Source organism: Paralichthys olivaceus, chromosome 13 (genome assembly GCF_024713975.1).
Source record: "Paralichthys olivaceus isolate ysfri-2021 chromosome 13, ASM2471397v2, whole genome shotgun sequence".
NCBI lineage: Eukaryota > Metazoa > Chordata > Actinopteri > Pleuronectiformes > Paralichthyidae > Paralichthys > Paralichthys olivaceus.
In genome coordinates, this window is record NC_091105.1 from 14,743,578 (window position 1) to 14,766,505 (window position 22,928).

The window sequence follows — 22,928 nt, forward strand, 5'->3', positions numbered from 1 at the left end:
TCTCACTGTAAATATTTCATTGGTGGTGTCATTATTGTCAGTTTAATACAGAGCCAAGCGCCTGGCTGTTTGGTAAATGCTGCTTGTCTGAATTTAAACACTCTTATTCACACCATGCACAAGAATAGGAAGAACACACACACACACACAATTTCCTCAGGCAGTCTCCTCAGGCAAGGTTTGGACAACCCAGCTGCAGTCTCACCTCCACCACCACTCATTATGCATGGCCATGATATTGTCTGTGTGTGTGTTTGTGTGCGTGCGTGTGAGATCTCAGTAAGTAAGTCACTTAAGATGAGAGAGGACGACAGTTCTTTTCTTTTTCTATCTTCCTTCTTGAAACATATTAAATATGTTTTCTTTGTCTTTTGCTCTTTAAGTTCAGCTGAAGCATGGCCGTCCCTCATTTCCCTCCTCCGTCTTCCTGTTTGACCTCTTTTCATTCTCTTCACAGGAAAGACAAAAAGACAACAGAGGGTGGTGTGTGTGCATGCACGTGTGGTTTTGTGTGTGTGCGCGACTGTGCGTGCGCATGTACCGTCTCGTCCTGTGATTTAGTGCCAAGCTGGCAGCGGAGGCTAGTGAATAGGGGGCCCCTTTCACACAAAGGGAGCACGGGATACACACAAACCCGGGTGCACACACTCGCACAACTCACAGCCAGTGCCAGACTGTGGGCCACCAACTGCACACCTGGCATGGTGCTATTATGTCACCAGAGTTTGTCTATGCGTGTGTGCGCGCATGTGATTGTGTAAGTCCAGCAGACACCATCTGCTCTGTCCTCTGTGAACTCGTGTCCACACCTCTCCTACTTCATTACACTTTATCAAAATGTGTTAAAACCTTGGATAAATACCCAGTTTTTAGTAGTACAACAGAATTTACCCTCTACTGCTTAGTTCTATTAAATATTCTGCTCAATGTGCCATATATCTGTAGCTCTGTGTATTGTTCTACAGCTGTTTATTACTGAAATTGTGCTGTTCAACTTTTTTCCTACCATGTACTTAACACTGGCACAGTGAGGTGAGGTATGTACTTAATAATTACTCCATTAATAGTACATTATATTTGTGTGTGAAATACAAAGAACTGCTACTGAAATCTGTCTTAATAAATTATTTTGGACTTTGGGACTTTTCTCATTGTAGGATATGTTATTTTTTAAAAGTATTTTCACACACTAGTAAGATATTTGTCAAATGTATTTTGGGAGATTAAGAGCTGTGTGTTTCAGGCAATGAAAGCAGCTGTAGACAAGAATACATGGTCCTCTGAATACTTATCATGAAGTTGTTTTTGGGGGGGAAAGTGTGTTCTTATATCCTCTCTCCTCCATCCATTCGTTCTTCTTCATATTCCTTTCATAAATAAAAGTGATGTGTACAACAGTGTTTTGCTGCTGAACAACACTGTGGGGGAGGGGAGGGCAGTAACACATTTAGTCAATAGGTGGCAGTAAGACACTAATATTAAGACCCAGACCATGTGCTCGGCTCACTGGCCTTGTTTTTGTCTCCCTGGCTTTGCACACAATCTCTCTCTCTCACACACACACACACACACACACCGAGACTTGGCTTGTGCCTGTTAGAATGTTTAACTGCTGTAAGTCCTCTGACTCACATTTGGCTTTTAGTTTTCCCCCTAAAACGCCACCGTCTATGTGTTTGTGTGTGGATGTGTGGATGTGTGTTCCCTCTCCCAAGCTGTGAAAGCTCTGTTGTTTACATACCAACTTCCTCTTTGTTAGTCTGTTAGTCACACCATTTATAAAATAAATGGAAAGAATTGATACTGTCCTATGATATATGTTAATATAACCTTGTAAATATTTGTAATGATCGCCCACTCAAAGAGAGTTTTCACAAGTATTTTAGGAAACCCCCTGTCAGTCCTCTTGTGATCCTCCTTTGTGTCCAAACCCAGATCCCACTGGAGGGAAAAGGAGGAGAAATGTGTTTATAAAAGTACTTCAGTCCTGATATTATGCTGATTATTTGCATATCATCATTTCAGCTGTCAGTATATTAGGTCAGGATTATTTTACCTTATATGTTAATATGCTGATCTTGACCATTGTTTTTTTCCATATAACGCATCTACCTTTTAATGTCTATTCATTTTTTTCTCCCTTTCCTTCTGCATCCTGTCTTCCTGCCCCGCTAAACTTGTCAAAACGTCAAAATTGTCACCCCATATCTTCCCCTACATTTATTTTTTATTTTTTAATGGACCTGACTTCCTTGCACAAGGTTTTATTACCACTTATTTTTTCTTCAGATATAAAAATCATTTTTATTCAGTTAAGATAAGCGTAATTTTTGTGTGTGTTTGTTTATCCAATGTATCATTTTTAATGTCCTCTTCAAGGAAGCCTTTGCTTCCTGGTTCATTACCCGTCACTCCACTCCACTCCACTCCACTCCAAGGTTGTTTCCACAAGCCTTGGTGAGTCATGAGGTTGACATACACACACACACACACACACACGTGTAAAGGAGAAAAAAACTCTACAAGTGGCTCAAGTCCTCAAGTTTGCGTCTGCTTTGAAGTCTAGACTTGGAGTTTGCTAGGCTGGAGAAGGAGAGATTAATTGGGCTGTTTAATCTACACAGTCCCTTGTTTGAACCCTTTCAGCTTTTTGGCAGTGCCACGAAACCAAAGCCCTTAAGATACCTGCAGGGATTAAAATTTCTGCCATGTGGCATTTTTCAGTCATGTGGATTTCTGAGCAGGGAGACTGCATTAGATCAGTGCAAGATACACGATAGAAGGTACAGTTGGATATTAGGTGGCACTCAGTAGTGCAGTTTAATGACTGTTTCAGTGTTTGTAATGGCAATAAACATTTCCACAAATGAAGGCATCATGTGAAAGTGCAGATCAGATTTATCACAGTCCTACAGCCTATATTTCCATTTAACCCTTATTTGGAAAATGCCAGATCAGGTCATTTTCATTGAAGATAAATCAAGTAATAGTGATACTATAAGCTCTGAAATGTAAGCACATTATTACCTTAAGCAGTTGATAACAGTTTAACACCCAGAATACACAAACATTCACGTTAATATGGTTTATTTCTGACTCGTGTCGAATATTCACTCTCCTTTTTGCTCTGTCTCTGTCCCCTTCAGATTCTGAGGGAAGTGTATATCTGTTTAGAAACCAAATATTTTAGCAGAGAGCTGAAAGACGCAGCAGAGTGCTCCACTACCAGCAACCGCCACGTTACACATTATCACTTGGTCCATTTGTTAAAATCAACATATTGATAAGAGAAGCTTGTTGTTGATGGGATATATAACACTTATGTGTTATGTAAGCTGTTCAAAATTTGGGTTTGCGATTCCTGTCAAATATTTTGTAGACTAGTTAGCGTTATATATACTAAACAAAATAATTGACCATTATCTTAATTAAAAAAAAACATTTAAAAACCTCCTCCTATCTGCTATGCCCCGCACAGCCTCAGACACACACACACTGCATGCACATGCACCACCACTTAACACACACATCACAATTAATTGGTTACTCTACCTGTAATTAACTTGAACCTTACATCAATGTTGTGATCAACACAACTCATTTACCTGCTAAAGAGAGGGCACTCAAACGAGGGGGACTAATGAAATGTGCCAGAAGGAGAAAGAGAGGAAACAGAATAAATTGTGATAAATCAGCCAGATCTTTTGAATTCAAGTGAAAGTGTAGCCTATGGAGAACAGTTGAAGACAAACTGAAAATGAAAAGCCAAACAGATATTGAGATGATTTGCTCAGTGTAAAGAATTATGCAACTGCCCCACTTTTGCTCTGGTGTTTGTCTGTTTTCCTGTCTGAATCCATTTCATCACTCCACTCCCACCTCACTCCCTGTGATGGTTCTGTCTTTCAGTCCTTTACTCTTCTTTCCTCACGCTGCTCTCTCTCTCCCTCCCTCCCTATGTCATTACAGCTTCCCCTTCTTTGATCTGCCCTCATTCATTTTCAGTCAATTCCATCTCTCTCAAGTTCTTATCTCTGTTTTGCTTCAGATCAATTTTCCTTGCCTTTTATTCTGCTATACCTCTCTCTCCCACTTAATCACCTATTTGCCTTAATCAGTCTCTTTTTAGCTTTGCAGTTTTATTTTCTCTGGTGGTTTCTTCCCTTTCCTGGCGATCTCGGTGTTTGCGTGTAACTCCTCCATCCATCCATCAACAGCCGTCTTTCTTTCTGTTATTTTTCTCTCCCACTTAGTTTGCTGTCTGGTGTTGAACCACTGATCTGCATTAAGATGGATAAATAACAACATTGCTTATGAAAAGGCTAAACCCTGAAGTTCCTTTCTCTAGGCACATACCATCAGCTACTCGTTTAATCTCCCATTTAGCGGAATGAATAGAGAAACCCAACAAAACGTTCGCCCTGCAGTTATTTGTATTTGCATTTATTTATTCCTCGTTTGTAAATTAATTTTCCATGATCTATCGTGTGATGAGGTTGTTTCATGATGTGTTGAAATAAGTTATAAACCATGATGTCAGTGGTGTTGCCCTGCTTTTTGTGCCAGTCTCTCCATTGAAGGCTTTAGGCACCGAAACACACAAGTAAACAATCCAAACTTGTCTTTTGTGGGAAGTTGTTTAAATAGAACCTCCGTTTGATTGGTTTGTTAGCATGGGTGATGAAACCATTTCAAGCAGGTAGTGTTACTGCCCAAAGTGTTTCCTCTTGACTTTTTAATTTCTTAACTTTTCTACTCTCAGGTTAACAGACAGTCACCAGTGCATGACACACAGAAACCACACATTACTTGAGTACTCAGCAGTTTGAGTAAATTTAAAATACACCTTGAGGCCTCTACTTGATTTAACCTGTTTAGGGTCTGACACCTCCCCGCCCCCATATCCCCCCAGGAAAAAATCATGAATTTGTGTTGTTTTATTATTATCTGCTTTTTAGACTCAGCTTAACTATGACATTTGTGTTTCACTTAGTTTGATGGCAAGTGCACAGATATTTCAATTCAGAGGAGTAAAGATAACGGTGAATAGTTAGACACACAGCGTACACAGGGATAACCTGCACGTCCTTTTTCTATTTTTTAAATCGGTTCATTGTCTTGTTCAACTCATCTTTTTCATTCTTGTGTTTGTAACCAAATGGTATGTGGATAGTAGTAATGGCAGACATGAAATAAACTGCCTTTATTTTACAATTTGGAAAAAGACACCCACATCCTCTGAGTATAATTTGCAGCTTGGCACAGTGTTTGTGTGTGTTTGAGTGCACATTCTTGTGGCTGTTTGTGTGTTTGTCCCCCTGTGGTATATGTATATTTTGATAGCATCAGGGGGTCTCTTCACACCCCCTGCAGGAACCAGTTCTCACATAGTGGACCACCCGTGGCCACAGCCATGAGCCCCTGGTGTTGGGTGACATGAAAGGGCTATGGGGGAGGGGGGAGGGGGCAGCTGGTGCACGCACATACTCTCAAACACACACACACTGAGACGCAAATGCTGGAAACTACTGAATATGTCCTCGAGTAAATGCTACTTCTAAATCTTGGAACTCTCCCTCTGTGCGCTTCAGGTTGTACATGGCATTGCCCGTCAACAAACAACCCCTGCTTTGTGAGGCTAAAAATAATAACTGTGTGTTAATAATGACACACACAACATCCTGCACTTAGAAATGCACATTTGTATCTCTATCATGTGCGAGTAGAGAGAAGATAATTGAAAATAACTGTTGGATATGTTTTGGCTTGGAAATGATCCATTTTGAAAGCGTACGCGACTCCAGTGAAACAATAACATTACTTTTTCCTGCAGATGGGAACAGACTTACAATTCATTACAGCTTTTTTGGAGTCAGAGCCTTGGATGTGCCTTCTGAAACAATTTAGGGATGTAATGAGCTTTATTGTTATTTGAGCATTAAAAGTCATTATTTTCATTTTGGAACATTACACTCCAAAGGGAAGCCAAAAACACAATCCAAACAAGAATTAACCAATTCAAAAAGTGCCCTAACAGTAGAAGGTGAAACTAAATGCAAACAAAGTCACTTCCAATCGGTCCTTAATATTTTGTACAACTTACTTCCTACAACAGCTGACTAAATGTTTGTTAGTTTCTTAAAACCTGCAATAAAACATAGAGTATGAAATCAAAATAATGAGTCCATACCTACACATGTGTTTATTTAGTCTGTGTAGTCTCTGTGTGCGATTCCGTGCACAAATGCAAATCATGTAGGTCTGTCACTACTTATGAAATTCTATACATTTATCATCTGCTTGGGAGGAGAGAGCTCAAGATGTAGGACTCTGTGAGAAATGCAAACATATAGGATTGTATGTTAATCATTATCATTACTGTACATTTGCAGTTGTTTGCAAATACAAGCACAAAAACAGTAAGTCTTTTATTTTTCATTGTTTTCATTTCCCTCACGTCCACTCTGAGGACCTTGTTAACTATAAACAGCAGTTTTCAGTGCAGCAGGAAGAAGAACGCTTTAAAGCATAGAAATGTTACACGAGGGTGAAATAGAGTTTATAAAGATCCGCTCCTGTTCAGGGAGCAGTGTAGCGAGTTTAAGAACCAGTCTACTCTTCACACTATATCATACTGAGATGATCTCTTCAGTATGTTCAGGCCTTAGTGTAGATGGGTAGATTAGTCAGAGAGGGGAGAATTATTTTGTTTTCTAAATGACGGTTTCCAGAACAGAAGTCTCAAACACTGCAGCTCAAAGGTGTTAAGCTGTGATGCAAGGTAACATGGGAAGTTCACAGAATGAGTACATAGCTAAACCAGCTGTAGGAACCATATGATACCAGGGTGAAGAAAAGAAAAATTCAGTAATAGGTCGCTCAGTTTTAGTTATTTTGCCCAAACCAGGAATCTCACATTAGATCTGTATGTTGTTAATGTTTTACTGACATGGGGAAAACAGACCACTTATAACTGTAGCAGCTGAGGAAATATATATACTTATATATATATATTTGTTATTTCTTTCTGTTTTTAGTTAACTTTAGAAGAATAGTTTTCTCTACCAAGTGGGAGCTATGGCAGGTGGCGTATCATTTTGGACACCGTTGAACAGAATTAGAAATTTAAAGTGGATTTTACGCACTACATTGGCAGCATGACAGATGAACCAGTACACAGAGGAAGCAGAGCAGAGAAATCCTCAAACTGAAAGAGCCTGAGAGTAAATACCAGTAAACGGCTGCATAACATGACAGAAAGATGGAGAAAAGAAAAAAAAAAGAGAGAGAAGAGAATTAACGGAGGGGGTGTAAGACAAATCTGAAATATTCAACTGAAGTATGGTGAGAAGGAAAATGAAAAGAAGAGCCTGAGCACAAAAAGATGATGTGAAAAAATGGGGGTCTGTTTAATGAATGAAATATACTCACACTTTCTTATATTTACTGTGTGCAGTGTATAATACTGATTAAAGACTGGTTCAAATGGGTGAAGTATTTCCTATCTGCGAGGAAGAATAGATAATCTTGTTGTCTCCCATGACGTGCAGCTGCACACACACAGTTTCACAGTTGGATACATGTCTCTACATGTCTGGTACATGTTAGGACACGTCTCTAGCCTGCGTCCCTCTGCCTACTTCTGCCTCTTGCTGAAGTGCTTGCTTCTGTGAATTAGTTTTCATTCAATAAAAACAAATTCAAATATTAAAACTGTTACAACTACAAATATATGACAGTATTTATTTTTGTGTGTATCTGACTCTCACATGAGTCAAAAAGGACTCTTCATTCCTCTGCATAGAGAATCTTCTTGTCCATCACTTCAACAGCTGTTTGTTCATATCTGTACGTCACATGGCCTGAGGAGGCTACAGTGGATGTCTGTGGGAGGATGATGGTGTGTTCATGTTTTGGTGTCCCAGAACTTCCTCTTGTATTCTCTTCAGTGTGAGTATTGAACGCATGCAGTCTACACAGTAACAGATTATGTATGTAAAAGTGTTGTTGTGTGGGAAAGGACTTAAACGAGTTGGAAAGGTATTGAGAGGAAAAGTTGCATACTAGGTAGATAAGGATCAGTTTCCCTGCATGCAGCTTTTCTGTTGCTCAGCTCGTTTACTTAGTAAACAAACCAGTCATTAGTCTAAAGTTTAACATGGACAACACCCATTATGTTTACTTAAAAACATTAACATTTACATAATAAGATGTTTACAGATCCACTCACTAAGTTCACGTACAAGTTTTCACATTTGCAAATACAGTTATACAGTATATATTAGAGTCAGTAACTTCATTAACACACACACACACACACACACACACACACACACACACACACACACACACACACACGGTGTGTTTTAAGTTAGTCTGGGTATCCTCACACATGCACGCACACTCACACACCTACGCTCACACACACTCACACTAAGTGAATTAACAAACAAACATGATGCCTGCTAGTGGGTTATGAATATATTAGCATAAATACTGACCAGACATATTATTATTTATCATATTAGTGGCTACACACACACACACACACAGTATGTCAAGAAATTAGGTCAACAGCCTTGAATTAGTTTAGAGTTAAACCTTATTATGTCTAATTAATAACTCAACTGTAGTACTGTATGTGTGTCTGAATATTGTGTGTCTGTGAGGATATATATGTCACGCATTTTAGTGTGTGTCTGTGCCTGTGTGTCCACTGCTTTGACTTCTTTGACAGCTGATATTAACCATTACCACCTCAATGACATTTTAATAAGAAGTAATTTCCATATGTGAGGGCAGTGTAGAAACGTGTGTCTGTGTGTGTGTGTGTGTGTGTGTGTGTGTGCCTAATGCCCTGGGTGCATCACAGTTTTTGAGGTCTCTGAAGCATACAGAAATTAGATCTAGCCCCTATAGCTTCCTTTGAAACTCTCTGTGCTCTGTGTCTTAGCCTCCCCGTCCACTAATCCGAGCTCCCCATCAGCCATTCATCCTCCCCTTGGCCTCAAATCATGTGCTTTTAATGACGTACAGTACAAGTTCATTATCTTGATAGACTGACATTGGGTTAAATCTCGAGACGGTTTGGATAATCCCCGTTTGATAGATAACTCCGTGCTTCGTACAACGATATAACCAACAGTAACACGCTGGAAGATTTTCCCTGAAACGATCTGATTAATCAGCAGATCGATGGGTGACAGTTTTGATAATCAGTTCAACTTTCAAGTAATTTATCAATTAAACATTTTCAGATGACAGCCTCTTTCAAATGTGATGACTTCCTTGATAACGCAGCCCTTGGATCACATTAACATACAGTTTATCAACAAGTAAATTCAACCTATTGTGACAGCTGCATCTTTTACTTTCCTGTTTAATTGCGTTTGTTGCTTTTAAAGTGACACTAATGAAAGCATTTCTTAATGAGGAGAGAAAAAAAGGCCTGTTGATTGCTGACCATATCATTAATAAGGAATCCCTCTCTGTAAAAAGCTCTCACACAATCCCATTTATTATCTCCTTTTATTGTCATTTTCTTTCCTGCTGCTTTGTTTGCTCATCTGTGTTGTTCTGTAATAGCCGACTCGCTCTAAAGGCCGACACAGTGCACAGAGCTTAGAAATTCCAACCATAATACAGAATATATAAATACAAGACATCAGATTTATAGAGCTTCTATAAATCAGGATGGAAGTGGCCGGAGCATAACCCAGGATGCACTGGGAGAGAGGTTGGCAAAGATGTGAAGAGGCTTGTGTCTTTGTGTTTCTTGGTTTTCTTTCCTTATGTTATTTGATTCTTTGTACTCTGGTAATAATGCTGTAATGTCTGTTGTCCTGCTTCAGGCAAGACAAAGATATAAACACTTTGAAACTTCCTGTTTCCAGTGGAACAGTTCATCACTCATTGAAACAATCAGTTACCCTCCATCTTTCCTGTCCATTAGTTATAACTCCACTGAGTTCACAAGGAAGTTACCAATGACTTGCAACATTATGGGCAGTTAAAGGCCTGTTCTCAGCCCCTGCAGACCCCCCTTATCTTCTATGTGTGGCAGTGCTTCTGCTTTGGTGAATTCACAAGATGCTTCCTCTTTGACAACACACAAACACACACACTCACACATTCACACATACACACACGAAAAGATGAAAGAGGGGATATAACTTCTCTTATCATGATCATATCGTATCCTCTCACCCAATTACTCTCTGTACATTTATATACACACAAGCTCACAAATATATATATATATATATATATATATATACATACTTCGCACACACATACACAAACACACACACCGCATAAACACACACTCTCACACACACACACACACACACACACACACACACAGGCCCGCTGCCAATTACTTTTGATATCTCCATACAATATGTTTGACCCATATAGAGTATGCTATGGCACTTTCTTATGTTTCGACATACATTGTGTGAGCACACACTTACACGCGCATGCACACACAAAGCTTTGATGTATTGAGACATTATATATCAAATGCACAGAGGGTCATGCCTGTAGTTCAGAAACTCTGTAAAAGTAGGTTAAAGCTGACATGTTGTTGTTTAAAGGATTGTGTAGGCTGTTCAATAATACCATGCATATGCATGTACATCCACGTGTGTGCATGTGCACAGACACATGCATGTGTGCATGCACATGCATGTATTTTCTGTAAACATGCCTGAGAGAGAATATTTGCATATATACAAGTGTGTGTTGGGTTAATCCGTGATGATGATGCTACCTGCCAAGACACCCACACACCGTATCAACAGTTATTGCTCTAAATTAAGCTGCTTAATTACTGCAATTAAACTCTGCGTTGTGTTTATGTGTGAGTTACAGTGTGTGGATTTGTGGGAATGTGTGTGTGTGCTTGTGTGTGTATTGATATTTACATGCTTGTGTGTGTGTGTGTGTGTGTGTAAACGTTTATTTCCCTCATGCCTGTGAATCAAAGATTACTTGAGTTGAAGAATTTGACTGAGAGCTGTTGAATACAAACCAAAAGTAAAATGACTAGAATCTTTGAGGAATTTATTTATATTTTATCAGCTAACATTACGTTTTAATGGCAGCTGATGTCATTCATATGTCATACAGTGGTGGATAGTATTCAGAGAATGAAAGGCACACTATCTCTGTTGTAAGTAAACCCTGCTATTTTCCTCAATGTTAGAAATGTGGCAGCATTTGCTTGTGCTGGATAATCACATGGGAAGTCAGCCACACAGTGAAGGGAAATCAACAGAAAATAATAAATATAAATTTAATAAAACTAAATGTTAACTTTTCATCTAGGAAACATACACATGCTCTTGGAAACTGAAAGCTATAATACAATCAAACTGTCATTCTGTATTGGGTATATCATTTCATTCTAAAAATGTGTTTTTTGTACAAAGAACTGGAAGACGAACAATTTTGTTGTCACATGTTATAAGCAATGACAGATAATCATTTAAAATTTTAGGGACATGAATGTATGACTCTCAATAGCTGGATCATTTTCTTCAACATGCACTGCAATCTTTCTGAATCCCTCCTATTGACCCAACTTTTTGTCCTCTCTGTGGTCTCACTGCACACACTCCGTAACTTTTCTCTCTACCTCCAAATTTATCATTTCGTTTCTCAAGTTGTTGACATCTGCCCCAGGATTTCTTTTTACTGTTGAGTGGTGGGCGGTGAGGTTTACTCAGGAGGCAGACAGCCAGAGGGGATTGGTTGATCGGGGGGAAGGGGGTGGGACTAATGTGGATGAAGGTCAGATAGGCCTTCCAGTCAATGTTACTGTAAAAGTGTTGCATGGTTGCATGGTTATGTGTGTGTGTGTGTGTGTGTGTGTGTGTGAGTGTGTGTGTGCGTGTGCGTGTGTGAATTTTTTTTTCAGCTGTGCTTGTGAGAAGGTTTATGAATTGATGTTTTTTATTTTTTATTTTAATTTAATGCCGATTGCTGACTTTCATCAGGCAGTCACCCAACTGTTAATATTTACTTCTTAATATTTCATAATAATAACCTTGTGTATTGAGAATTGTTTTATTTTATTTCTTGTTCGTGCTTTTTTGGTTGATAAAGTTATGTATGTAATATAGGATCATATAGACCATATAACATGGACAAAAATGCTTAGAATAACAAATGCAAATATTTCTGTTAAGTCACTGAGTCAAAGAGCAAACAAATTAAAATGGATTTAAACTGCTATTGCTGTACATAAGTCATGCATATCCTGATTGGTTGCATGGGCGGTGATGTTTAATAGATTACAGATTATATGCACATAAAGATGATCCCATTATGCTGCATTAAATCCTTATTTTCCATGACACAAAGCAACACACAGCTAAGCATGTTGTGTACATTAAGCTGCCATGATGCATGGGAGGTGTGTGTTATTGTGTGCTTATGTAAGCACAAGCTGTCATCACATTAAAGTGTATTAAAAAGCATTAAGGCATAAGTGACCAGACATTGAAGTATTGAAGAAATTTCAAAACGGTTGAATTTGACAAACTAAATACAAACAAAAAACATTTAATGGTTTCCTCTGTCTTCCTTTCCTTGTCTGTCTGTCTGTCTCCATATGTGCTGTTACATGCTCAGCCATGTGCTGACTTGTGTTATGGAAAATAGGTTTTTAATGCTGTTTAATAGGATCATCTTTATGTGCATCTAATCTATAATCTGTTAAACATTATGGCCTGTGGCAGCCAATCAAAATGTATATCATGCTAAAGAGATTAAGATAAGTAGAACTACTGAAGCCATATATGAAGGGTAGGGATAGAGGGGCTTCACGTTCTGTTTCTATTCATGTGCCTACATACAGGAACAAACATACAATGACCCTGCACTATGTACTGCTCCACTGTGGTCGAGCTGCTTTAGATTTGGTCATCTTGTGCTGATGGCATCATGGCACCATATTATTATATTTAAATAATAATATTTGAGTTTGTCTGAGTGGGTTTCTTCTTTGGGCTCCGGTTTCCTCCCACAGTCAAAACACTCACAGGTCAGGTTCATTGGCGAGTCTACAAAGATCAGATTCATCAGAAGATCAATACAAATATGTGAACTCCAGCAGTAACACACGTGACCGTGTTTGGATTATAGATGCTGGATATCCATGGCCAAATAAATCAGCCCCTACCAAAAGGCTCATGTTCAAAAAGCATTTGTATAACTAGTACATGCAAAATACATGGAGTTCTAAATGTGCACTTTCCAAAAACTAACAACGTAGTGGGGCTACTGCTCCTGTGTGTAAAACCTTAAAATAAATGCCTCCCCTGAATTAATAGACAAGAGGCAGAGCTCTGGTCACATAAACTGTCTCAGAACATGCAGTCACCAAAACAAACACATTAGTGGCTAAGAGACCAATGTGATCAGATTTTTTTTACATTTTAGTGTGCTGGTAATGATATTGCTTGTTGTCACAAGTGTGGTGAAATGTTCTTGTAAAGGAGAAAACAGTAGTAATTTGGTTATAAATATAGTGTTCCACACTTTTCCCACAGTTGCTCCATGTTTTTCTTCTCCTGTCATAACCATAGACAGTAACTGTGTCCCAATTCAGGGGCCGCGTCCTACAGAGGACAATTCTCACATGACCCACAAAGCATGCATTCTTCATTGTTTTTTTATCATGTTAGCTGGTTAGCTGGTTGGTTCTAGAGCATTATTACCTTGCCATCAAAGTGCTATGCATGCTGGGATACATAGGCCCAAGAAGGATCCAACCATTGGAGCCTTTCGTTTCTGGGGGATGGAAGACACATTTGGATCAGCCTTCGAAGTGGGACAGCCTAGTCACAATCTGTCTTCAAATGTAGCCTCGGAAGAATGCTACCCCTAAAATTGAGACACTAAATTGTCTTCTCTGCTAATAACACAATTATTGGTAAATACCATTGCTGTTGCTGTTCTAAAGTATTCTGTGAACAAGAAAGCAGTGTTAATAATATGTAAAATGTGTAAGTGTTGAAGTGACCTGAGTCAGTATTTAGTAACTAATAGAAACAAGCGTGGCATGAATATGTGTGGTCAGGTTGTGCTGCTTGTGTGTGTCTCATTTATGATTTAAGACCCTTTTACCGTTTCAACAGTGGCTTTTACTAAAGCTCCCAATCACCTGAATCAATTGGTTCTGTCACACTTCTTCAAAGCAGCTGCCTCAAAGCCCTCATCTCTTTTCTCCTCCCACTCTTCTCATCCTTTTATCCAGGGGCGGAGCAGAGACAGGGCCATTTGTAAACAGGGTAATGATATACAGTCCCGGCCACAAGTATTGGCACCACTGAATCCTAAATACATAATTCAAAACATCTTTAGAAAAAATAAAACTCAACCATTTTTATATATCCAGAATATTTTAATACATTTCATATATATTTATATATACATTCTTTTGTTCAGTTACCTTAGACATTTTATTAACATATTCTGGTTTTATAAAACTGGTGCAGTTGCATTTACTTTGGATCATTTTTGAATTATGTTCTTCTGTGGTGCCTATATTTTTCATTGGGACCCTATAGAGAGGTCTGCTACAGTAAATGCCAAAGTGATTCAGTACAGAAGCTTATAGGCAGTTTAGCCTGGGAACAATTCTGTATTGGTGATTATGAACGAACGAAAGCTGCAATATATCTTTCCGAAACTGTACTAAAACCTTGAACTGATGTTGAATTTCATATCACCTTTTACTTGACAATGTCAATCCCAAATAGATTAGTGTTAACTGGTTTACATAACCAGCATAAAACAAACCAGTTCTTCCATCCTTGTGATAAAATAAATTCATCCTTCTCACCATCTCACCCTCTGCTTGAACTCTTCCATTTTTGATCTGTGAACATTCAGAAGAACATTAAAAGCACTGAGTGGTAACACTGGTACATCAAAACATGTAGAAGCAGACATTGACCTCAAGTTAATATACAGACATGCAACAAAACAACCAGCAGATCCACTTCATTTAAAACTCTTCAGTTCAAGTTGTAGGGCTTTTTTTGGAAACAAGTATCGGGCAGAGTCGTAGTGATGATTGTTTGATATGTGCGTGGCAGTAGCCAGGCGTGTTGATGGTGTTATCATTGGAAGAAGACAAAGGCAGTTTAGACGAACACACAGCTGTTTCCTTTTGGCTCTCTAACTAAAGAGAACCTCCTTTTTTATCTTCAACTCTGTTTCGTTTACTCCTCCCTTTGCTGTCATTTCACTGTGTCACAGCCAAGTGAATTTTAATGGCTTTTAGGAAAGTGCCCAGCCCCTCACCCTTGTTTACAGCTGTTCTGACATCAAACTACATCACACGGTGACGTGGAAAAGAAAAGGTCAGGTTGAAGGTTAGTCATAGAATGCATACAGGTCAAGCAGAATGGAAACTTGTCTGCCCTGCCTATGTTTCAAAAGACACAACTTTCATTTTTGCTTGATAATGATAATGATGACACAGTGTTTTTGTATGTTGAGCTTGTTGGTTATTTGTCTTTTGCTTCAGGTTCTGACGTCAACATCAGAAATGCTCTTGCTAATCATCTCTAATGTCTCGCCTGCTCAGGGGCTTATACTCCCTCCTGCTCAGGGGCTTATATTCCCTCCTCACTAGAACAGGTGGAATTAAAACTTTTCAAAGTTTGAAAATAGGTTGTCGTAATATGATGCATCCCTCACTATTTGATTTAATTTAAATTATTAGAAAATGACCTCAATTAAAAGTGATTACTTGTAAATTGTTAGATTTACAGAGTTCTATCTGCAACATATAGATATACTGATTAGAGATGACACAGGTCTTACGCGGTACCTACCGGACTGAATCACCCCGCAGATTTTGGTGCACCCATTTCGGTGCCTGAGCCATAGACTGAAGTTGTTGCTCTGCTTAAAAGCACCATAAACAGCACTGCATATACCTAGTCGACATTTCACTTAACTCTGGTTGCGAAACACACTCTACATTGCTCTGGTAGTCCCTAAAGTTAGCCCACAGTTAGCTGTTAACAACAAACAGTTAATGTTTCATTTCAACTAATCTGCCATCGACAATCAAAAGTATCTTGGTTCTGGTAAATGTTAAAAGTAATAATTTAGCAACTGTATGGTGTAAACCCAAACGATACCCAACCATAATTTTGACATGCCTGATAAATACACATTACAGATCTGCTTCACGTGAACCCTCTCTCCACAGCTCACATACCAAAACCAGAGGAAGCAGCTGCTCATTGTATCAGAATAGATAGAAAAGGAGTGAACAAGCTAACATTTCCTGATGAAACGACCTCCATCTCTGTGTCTTTGGCCAACAACAATACCATTGGCACATTCAACACAGAAGGGACTGTGAAGCACGTCAAATGGGGTTGTTGAGTTTATTGAGACGTCTATGTATGACAGTGTCCTTGACTTAACACCTGAGTCTTTTCCAAAGCATCCCCATGTTCAAAACAGAATCCACGCAGTATTTACAAGAGCTATTTCATAGCAGACAATACACAAGGTTGCTATATTGGTGTTATTGTGTGAGTAGAATTTCACAAATCTTGTTTTGGAAGGAACCAATTTCACTTCTAGGCCAGATTAATGCTGGTCTGCCCTTGTATTAAGAGATCACCTGGCCTACATTCTTGTGGGACAGAGATGTGACATGAAAAAAAACAGTCAGGATGCAGAGGCAGGAGTTCGACCTTTGCAGAGGAACTGGTGTAATCGAGCCCAAACAAGCTGACATTAGCTGCCCTGCCAATGGGCTGTCACTACCTTCCTTCAGGCTAAAAAAACTGAAAACAAAGTTACAGTTCAAAAGGGAAAATACAGCTCCTGTGGCATTATTGTTCCTAAGAAGAGACACTCAGTCAATACTGATCAGTGGATGCTGATAATAAGATGGCTGCATTGAGCTTAACCTCCAGGTCCTTGATTAACACTGAGTTTTCTATAAGCAACAACCTGGTCAGATGGCTGGGCATTGAAAGATTTTCAGAACAAGAACAACAATTTTTTCCATTTTTCAAGTCAAGTCTCCGTCACTTTCTATAACCATTAACTAGAATGTTTAACCAGATGAAGGAATTTAGTTATTGGAACGTCTGGTTCTTAACAAGCTGAACAAACGGCCCCTCCTGACTTGCTGTATCCGCTCCAAGAGCATCCGAGAAACATTAGTATTTACCATGAAACAGCTTTTCCAGTGTTTTTGTTTTCCAGGTTTAATTACCAATTCTGTTTTTGTATTTTAAAAGAAGAGACCTCTGAGGATAATTCAGCTTCTGCTAAACACCTCCAGAACACTGAGGGACTCCTAACAAAAAAATTAAACGGCCATGATTTTATAATTGAAATTAAATGATTCAATTGTACCATAATTACAGAAAATGTCTAGGTCAGAAAATGTAAATGGGATCCTGTTTGTTACCAACGCTAATTAAATAAAAATTGTGAGGCAGCAAACCAACCAGCTGGCTGTTACTTTCACCACTGCAGTGGAAACCCCTATTTCAAAGTGTTCAGTGGCCAAAAGTATAGGTACTTCTTATGTATATACCAAGGTATTTTGGGGCCAATGCATATCCTGATTTAAGGGTGAAGTGGATGATAGAAATATAAAAAAATAAAATAAACACATTGGCAATGATCCCAACGATGTCATTATCAAAATGTTATGACAAGAAAACGAAGTTGAGGCTTGATATTTTACACTCTAACCACAAACTTTGTTAAAGGAGTAACCATTCATAGAAAAATACAACTAAACAAAATAAAAAAGAGTTGAGAAAACAAATGTACATATTTTCTAGTGTATATTTTGGAAAATTGAACTTTTCATTTGGCACATTTTGGCAAACATACATGTAAATACTGATATGTCTGTGAAAGATTCATATGGACCAATCAGTGTGGCTCAAATATGTAGGCTGACAAAATAAGACAAAAACTTATGTTCCAAGTGAATTAAATCGAATTGGTTTCTAAATGATGAAGACCATAATAAACAAGGCTATTATTGAGTATTGGTCCAAGATGAAATAATTGCATACTGAGACAAATGAACATCATACCCTGAATGCTTTGTTATATAGTGTGATTATAGAGTTTTTCCTTTAGATCTGATCACATTTGGTTAATACATCTTTTGGACATGGCCGGCTCCAGATATCATTAGTGCATCTTAATGTCAATGATGATGAGCTTTGGAGACTCTCATACTCTGGTCAATTATACTGTCATCATCTTTAATCTATCTGGCCCATACACATCTTTGAATATACACACACACACACACACACACACACACACACACACACACACACACACACACACACACACAGAGCAACCATCATCATCATTAGCTGTGCAGAGGCAGACAGTAAGATGCATGTGGTCATTCAAAGAGTAAAGATGGTGTTTGCCTAATTGGACATTTTGTGTGTGTGTGTGTGTGTGTGTGTGTCTGTATTTGCGGTATTGCTCTTGCAAGTGCAAATGTATCTCTGCGTGCCTTCATGATATGATGTGTCTTAAACCAAAGTAGACACTCAACAATTTCCAGACCTACAGCCAAATGACACTTAGATCATTAAGCTCTTGCAGTGAGCGTTGCTCTAATTTAGCATGAAGGCAGTGTATCGTCCCCTCGTGCTGTATATGACCTTCACATTCCTGGAAGGTATGATTAGAAGATGGGTATTTTTAATACTTGTCAGTGACTGTCATGAGCTGGGCTCCACCAAAGTCCAGGAGCATTTAGGGAGTGACACCCAGAACATGCTAAAGGTGATGACTGATGAGATCGTATTTGAGAGAAGCTGCTGTGGTGTTAGGGTAGTTTTGCAACCAGAGCTCTGCAATTAAGGGAAAAAATGTGGCACTATTAGTGTCCCAATATTGATACGTTTATGATTTATAATTTGGTAATTCAAAAAAAGATTTGAAGGGTTTAAAACATTAAAAAACAATATAAATGATTGATTATTATATTAAATCAAATATATAAGAAAGCAAGAATGGAAAGTGGGATTTAAATTGGATGAGATAAAAGCAAGGGAAATTCAGTCAGTTAATAACATAATGGCAGAATCAAATAACTTCCCCAGGTTGCATTCATTCCTAACAGTGTATGAGGTAAGGTTAGGTTGAATCCAGTCAATGGATTGTAAATGTGAGCTTTCCTTCAAGTGTAACAGTAGCTGCACAGTCACATTTAAAAATATCCTCTTGTTTATTGAAGGGTGTATATATAATAGTTATGCACATGAATATGATAATACAATGACATGTGTGTATAGATATGTATATGGAGTTCACTAAGTTCATTACACTGCTCCAGGGCAGCCCCTCAGCTGCAAATAATAGCTTAAAGAAAAGTAAAATAGGAAAAAGCCTGCGCTTTATTTGCAGGTATGTTGAAGTAAAAATGCTTCTACTCATAAAGCTCGATCGAATTGAAGATTCAATTATTTTCCAGCAGCAGTCGTTATCATTCATTAAACCTTTTTGTCTGCACTCTGCTCTAACCTCTTTTATGAGACAAAGGGGTCTGGCTGTTTTTTCAGGTCGAACTCCCTTTTTAAGGATATACATATTTCATTTAAATAGTTTACTACTTTTTGTAAATTCTGCGTAGGTCACCACTTTACGCCAGCTCTCCTTGAATTTTGGCATTCATTGTAAAGCAGTTTTCAACATTATGACGGTTGTTTCAAACCAGAATTTGGAGTCCTCCAATCAAACTAGTCTCATCACATGATAACAGTCAGGATCAGGAACTTTCAGAGACCATCACTGTGGCCTATGATGTTTTTAGATATACTTTTTGTTCAAAATTACTATTTTAATCATGTTGTCCATCTGAAATAAACAGTTTTTTGAAGCATACTCCCTCAAAAATCTTAACCTGACGATATCTATACTGAGATTTGCAAAGCTGCAGTGTATTGACAGAAAACAATACACTATAACTGTGATAAGCCATGACTGAAACAAAAATCATCTAAATGAGTTATTAAAGCTGGTTTATCTTTCTGTCTTGTTTTGTTTTGAAGAGGGAGTGTGTGAGATCTGGTTGACCAGTGAAGACACAGGAGCTTATGGCCGAGACATAGGAACAGATCTGCCCACATTGTTGTGGAGACTGGTGGAGGAGATTCCTGAAGGAGCCATGCTGAGGCTGGGTATGACCAACCCACCTTATATCCTGGAACACCTAGAGGTATGTACAGTATAGAAACACACACACACACACACTTACACACACACACACACACTTACACACACACGTGCTGCCAATTTCTCTAAAGTAACCCTAAACATAATTGTGCATAACAAAACTCTAATACTTGTAAACTACAGATTTTTTCTATTTCCCTCTGCTTTGTTTCTGTCTGATAATCTCCTGTGCTATCCTTTTCAGTGAACAAATAAAATCACTCTGTTAGATTTAATAAACTGAATGCCTTTCTGTTTTGCTTACCAAGCAGTTGAGCTGCAGCGCTCATACTCCATTCATTAGTGCAGTCCATTCTCCTCTTTTTCGTAATGAGTCAATTAAGGACTATTGTGTGTCCTCTTTAGCAACCTCATTTTATCAGTCATTAATGTCCTCCCTAATGGAACAATGGACATTGTTATCCCTTCTATGGCTCTCAGTCCCCCTCTCTGTCTGTTGTTGCATGTCTGCCCCGTCCGTCACACATGCCCATTCTATCATTTGAATCTTATTGCCTTCTTTTCTCTGTCAATCTATCTTAATTTTAAAACAATCTTTGTTTCTTAAAGTGTTAGAGTAACAACATAGTACCATGTTATCACCACTTCCCAACACCCGCGCACAAAAGACATATCTCGTCCCTGCTTTCAGACAATAAACCAAGTTAGAAAGGAGCTAAATGGAAGAAGGATGTTTTGGAGGAGTTATCAGTTGAGACATTTCCTCCATTGTTCATATTTTGTGGCTTATTATGTGGATAAATTAACACATTAACACATTTTAATTCTGTGGTCAGTCTAAATTTCATTGTTGTGTAAAAATTAATAAAACACAGACAGCAAGATTCCTAGTGCCAAGAAAAGGGGTTTCTCCCTGCAGTTATGCAATTTGTGTTTTTCCGTGAATGCTCTAAAATGATTGTGAAAACAAAATACTGAATAAAGTGTTGTGATGTTTAGGCCCGCTAAACTTGAAAATGTCCAAATAGCCATTTTCAGACATGAACTCTGGAGGATTTTCACACAGTTGGGTCCAGACTTTCTCCGTTGTTTGCCTTTCACACATGGACAACGCAGCAGGAGATTCTCTGGTCAGGGCTCATACATTGATTATCCAGGGTTAGGTTTATTCGGGGGCTGGTCCTAGAAACTGCAGAGAAAGTCCAGAGCCTCTCACTCTGACATTTGAGTTCACACATGAAGCCACTCCGGAGAATGTACTTACAATATCCGGAGTTCAGTGCATGTCTAAAAGCAGTTTAAGATTTTAATATATACAGATTTTTTTAAGAGGATAAGAAGGAACACTCCAAGAAAAGTAAAACAGGATGGACAGACTTTTGGTTAACATGATGGAGACACAGTGAGGGATTATTCTGATTTTATCAAATGTAAATGTTTTGCATTCCGGCAAAGCCTCAGTATCATCCCTGAGGACAATGCGGAAGTATAGAGGAAGAAAATGGAGGACATAGGAGGGCTGAACTGGGGTAATGACAACCTAGAAAAATGAAACAAAACTTTTTTTTTGTTATATATATAGTTAAAAAAGCCAGTTAAGTTCACAACAGACACACCTCTGAATCAAACAATCAAGGAAGAATGTAGATCTCAGATGAAATTAGGGTAGAAATGAGGAAAAAGGGGGCTGAAGGCCCGGGGATAGAGATGAGGGGTAAAAAGGAGTGAGAAAAGTGCTGTGGGAAGCAGCAATGGAGGTTGTAATTAACCAGGGGTTAATGGAGGTGGCTAATTGTCCCCCACATGTATAGGTAGGCTTTCTGCTTGGCTACATTACAATTAAAAAACCACCCTCCTAATGATAGGGAATAACAATTAACTGATAATTAGAAATATACTAGGACGCGACACTGTCTTGTTCTGTGTGTGTCTGTGTGTGTGTGTGTGTGTGTGTGTGTGTGTGTGTGTTAAGAATCATTTCATATGCTACTGGCCCTTTTATTGTTAACGTCCATACTTTGAATTGAATTATATCTTCTTGGTTTGAAACCTCAGTCAATTAACCTACATAAGGAAAGATAAGAGTGCTCGTCTTTAGCTTATCATTGTCTTTTGTTGCTCCTGTGCTCCATTTACCCTTTCTCCGCTTCCCTATGAGCCCCTCTTCACGTCATCCCTCTCCTCCCCCACAATCTTACTCGGACGGTGGTTATAAGGCCCAACAGAAAAAACTTGCAAGAAAATTGGTTACACAAGTGTTTACTTGTTGTTGGTTAGGTTTTTATTCAGTTTTAACACATTAACACGTAAGACACTGAATAAAAACAGACTCTAAAACAAAAACGTTTAAAAGTGACCACCTAAAACCTGAGAGTTTTCTGAAGAGCTGACAAAATTCCCTTTTTTTACAAAAAACTTGAGCACATAAAGATATGAAATAAAAACAGCTGATAGCTTAAACATTTGGCTGTAATTGTACATATCAGCCATTTCAATACACTTCATGACTTTGATTTTCTCATTTTTCATTTTTATTTTTGTTTTATTCAATGACAATAATCTGATTCAATATGGCTCCCGGCACTTAGATAGCCAGCAGTTATCTGACACACTGAAAAAAGTTTTTACTCCTCCTACTTACTCCTTTACTTCTTCTTTTGCCTCTTTTCTCCAATTTTTCTCATGATGGTTATAATCACAGTGATATGAGCGAAGGGATG

At 38.5% G+C, this 22,928-nt stretch overlaps 1 protein-coding gene across 1 annotated transcript in view; it reads left to right on the forward strand.

Moving 5' to 3' along the window:
- Positions 1–22,928, forward strand: part of cdkal1 (CDK5 regulatory subunit associated protein 1-like 1) — a 214,029-nt gene that overhangs the window by 97,091 nt on the left and 94,010 nt on the right. The window contains exon 9 of the mRNA XM_020091374.2: positions 20,085–20,251. Coding sequence (XP_019946933.1) covers positions 20,085–20,251 — 167 coding nt within the window. The remainder of the gene's footprint in view (positions 1–20,084; positions 20,252–22,928) is intronic.